The 3,285-nt window shown below is 18.9% G+C and overlaps 1 protein-coding gene across 1 annotated transcript in view; it reads left to right on the top strand.

Moving 5' to 3' along the window:
- LOAG_18869 (CBR-UNC-54 protein) overlaps positions 1–2,712 on the top strand; it is a gene marked incomplete at both ends in the record, with an annotated part of 8,050 nt that extends 5,338 nt beyond the window's left edge. The window contains 4 exons of the mRNA XM_020451530.1: positions 332–654; positions 1,466–1,702; positions 2,337–2,513; positions 2,680–2,712. Coding sequence (XP_020304675.1) covers positions 332–654; positions 1,466–1,702; positions 2,337–2,513; positions 2,680–2,712 — 770 coding nt within the window. The remainder of the gene's footprint in view (positions 1–331; positions 655–1,465; positions 1,703–2,336; positions 2,514–2,679) is intronic.
- Between the last annotated feature and the right edge of the window lie 573 nt (positions 2,713–3,285).

Raw genomic sequence — 3,285 nt, 5'->3', positions numbered from 1 at the left:
TTAAATCATATATCATTATTTAAATCGAAAAATATATATTAAGTAATTGAAGTAAATGTAAATCGTATATTATTATTTAAATTAAAAAATATATATTAAATTATTAAAATAAATGTGAATCATATATCATTATTTAAATCGAAAAATATATATTAAATAATTAAAATAAATGTAAATAAAGTTAATTTACATGTTATAATTTATATTAAATAATTAAAATAATTGTAAATCATATATCATTATTTAAATCAAAAAATATATATTAAATAATTAAAATAAATGTAAATAAAATTTTTTCAATTCTTTCATTTTCTTCTTTTTTTTCTTTTAGGAGCATTAGAAGCGGAAGAAAGTAAAGTAATGCGTGCACAAGTGGAAGTTTCACAAATACGTTCAGAAATTGAGAAACGAATACAGGAGAAAGAAGAAGATTTTGAAAATACTCGACGTAATCATCAACGTGCATTAGAATCAATGCAAGCATCATTAGAAGCTGAATCAAAAAGCAAAAATGAACTTTTACGTATAAAGAAAAAGCTTGAATCTGATATTAATGAGCTTGAAATTGCACTTGATCATGCTAATAAAGCAAATGCTGATGCACAAAAGAATTTGAAACGTTGCACGGAACAAATTCGTGAAATTCAATTACAGGTTTCTTTTTTTTCTTTAATCAATTTAAAATTATATAAAATTAATGAAATGATTAAAATGTTATCATATTTTATCATATTATTAGCATATTTAAAATTATATATGCAAAAAAAAATTAATGGAATTGATCAAAATATTATCATATTTTTGGTAAGTTTATCATTTTATTTGTTAATAATTTAAAACAAAATTAGCCTAAGTTTTATATGAAATTAAATTAAAATTATTGGAATTGAATAAGGATTTTAGTATATTTTCCAGTATTTTCAAAAAAAAATTGTAAAAAAAAATTATTTAAAAGTATAGAAATAATTTGAATTTCAGTCAGAAAAAAAATGATTAAAACTAAATTTCGTATTAATAAATCTTGTAGAATTATAAGAACAATTCGAGTTTAAAAAAATGATTAAATTAAATTTTTATATTAATAAATTTTGCAGAATTGTAAAAATAATTTGAATTTGAAAAGAAAATAATAAAATTAAATTTTTATATTAATGAATTCTGCACAACTATAAAAATAATTTGAAATTTAAAAAAAGTAAATTAAATTTTTGTATTAATAGATTCTGCGGAACTATAGAAATAATTTGAATTTAAAAAGAAAATAATTAAATTTAAATTTTTATATCAATAAATTTTGCAGAATTGTAGAAATAATTTGAATTTAAAAGAAAAAAAACTAAAATTAAATGTTTGTATTAATAAATTTTGTATTTTTATATTAATAAATCCTACAAAACTATAGAAATAATTCGAATTTAAAAAAAAATTAATTAAATTAAATGTTTATATTAATAAATTTTGCTAGATCGAAGAAGAGCAACGACAACGTGATGAAATGAAGCAACATTATTATACTGCTGAAAAACGTGTACAAATTTTGGAAGCTGAAAAAGATGAAATTACCCAATCATTGGAACAAGCTGAACGAGCCAGACGACAATCTGAATTAGATGCTAGTGAAAGTCGTGATCAAGCTAATGAATTAAATATGCAAGTTAGTAATTTGAGTGCTGCAAAAAGGAAAACTGAAGGTGAATTACAGGTATGATTTTTTTTTTTATCATTTACAATTATCATTCATTTAGTTATTATTATAAAATTACAGGTAAAGAAAAAAAATTATATAATATTCATTATAAATTGTTAATTTGCTAATTTAATTGTTAGAATTATTTTCAGTAATTTTAAAAATTTATTTATGTATTGAAAGAAATTTTCTTTCTATTATTGTAATTTTTAAAGTTTCAATCATTTTTCTTTTCTTTTTTTTTTTTATTAAATCATTTCAATAAGTAATAAAAAGTTAGAATGATGACATTTATCAGTTGACATCATCTATTTCCGGATTCCGGATTAGATAAAATGTAATTTACAAATATAAATATAATTTGTATGAAAATTTAAAATTCCTTTCTATTATTGTGAATTTTAAAGTTTAATCTTTCTTTTTTTTTAAAAATCATTTCAATAAGTAATAAAGAGTTGGAATGATGACATCTAATAAATGTCATCATTCTAACTCTTTATTACTCATTGATTTTATCAGATGATATTTGACATTTATCAGTATGATATTCGACATTTATCAGTATGATATCAGCTATTTCCGGATTCCGGCTTAGATGAAATGTAATTTACAAATGTATATGAATTGTATGAAAATTTAAATTTTCTAGGCTATTCACGCAGATATGGATGAAACATTAAATGAATTTCGAGCATCAGAAGAACGAAGTAAGAGAGCAATTGCTGATGTTGAAAGGCTTGCCGAAGAATATCGTCAAGAACAGGAACATGGTTTACATATTGATCGTATGAGAAAAGGCCTTGAGGGACAAATTAAAGATATGCAAGTAAGTTTTTCTTTTTTTTCTCTCAAAAACAATTTAAAATGAAATTCAAAAAATTTCAATTATTTTTTTATTTTTTAAATTCCTTTTTCACATTTATTTTCTATTTTTTTCTTTTGTTTGAAATTTTGTTATTTTTAAAAATAAACAATATGAATGTAATGTTTAGATTTGTTTATTTTTAATGAATGATTTTAATTAATTAATATGTTTTTGAGTTTAAATATATCACAAAATACTTTGTTCCATTTTATTTTATTTTATTTCATTTTATTTTATTTTATTTTATTTTATTTTATTTTATTTATTATTTATTATTTATTACTTTTTATATAAGAATAAATTTTTTAAATTTCTTCTTCACATTTATTTTCCTTTCAATTTTTTTTTTTTGTTTTTTGTAAGAAATTTTGATGTTTTTAAAAATAAATAATGTAAATTTAATGTTTAAATTTATTTATTTTTAATAAATGATTTTAATTATTAAAATGTATTTGAGTTTAAACATGTCACAAAGTATTTTATTTTATTTATTTATTTATTCATTTGTTTTTTTCTTAAACAAGGTTAATTTTAAGTATTTCCAATTTGCATTAATAATTATTCATTTAAAAAATTGGTCATAAATTAATAAAAGTTAGTTAAATTAAAAATGATAGAAAGCAACTTTTAGTACAATTCAAAATAAAGTAGCCTGATGAAATTGTATTTTATGCTATATATATATATATACATATATATATATATATATATATATATATAATTATAATTAATT

The sequence above is a fragment of the Loa loa genome, assembly GCF_000183805.2.
Source record: "Loa loa unplaced genomic scaffold supercont3.609, whole genome shotgun sequence".
NCBI lineage: Eukaryota > Metazoa > Nematoda > Chromadorea > Rhabditida > Onchocercidae > Loa > Loa loa.
The sequence above is the reverse complement of the archived record's forward strand: the minus strand, read 5'-3'. Positions and strand labels throughout refer to the sequence as shown.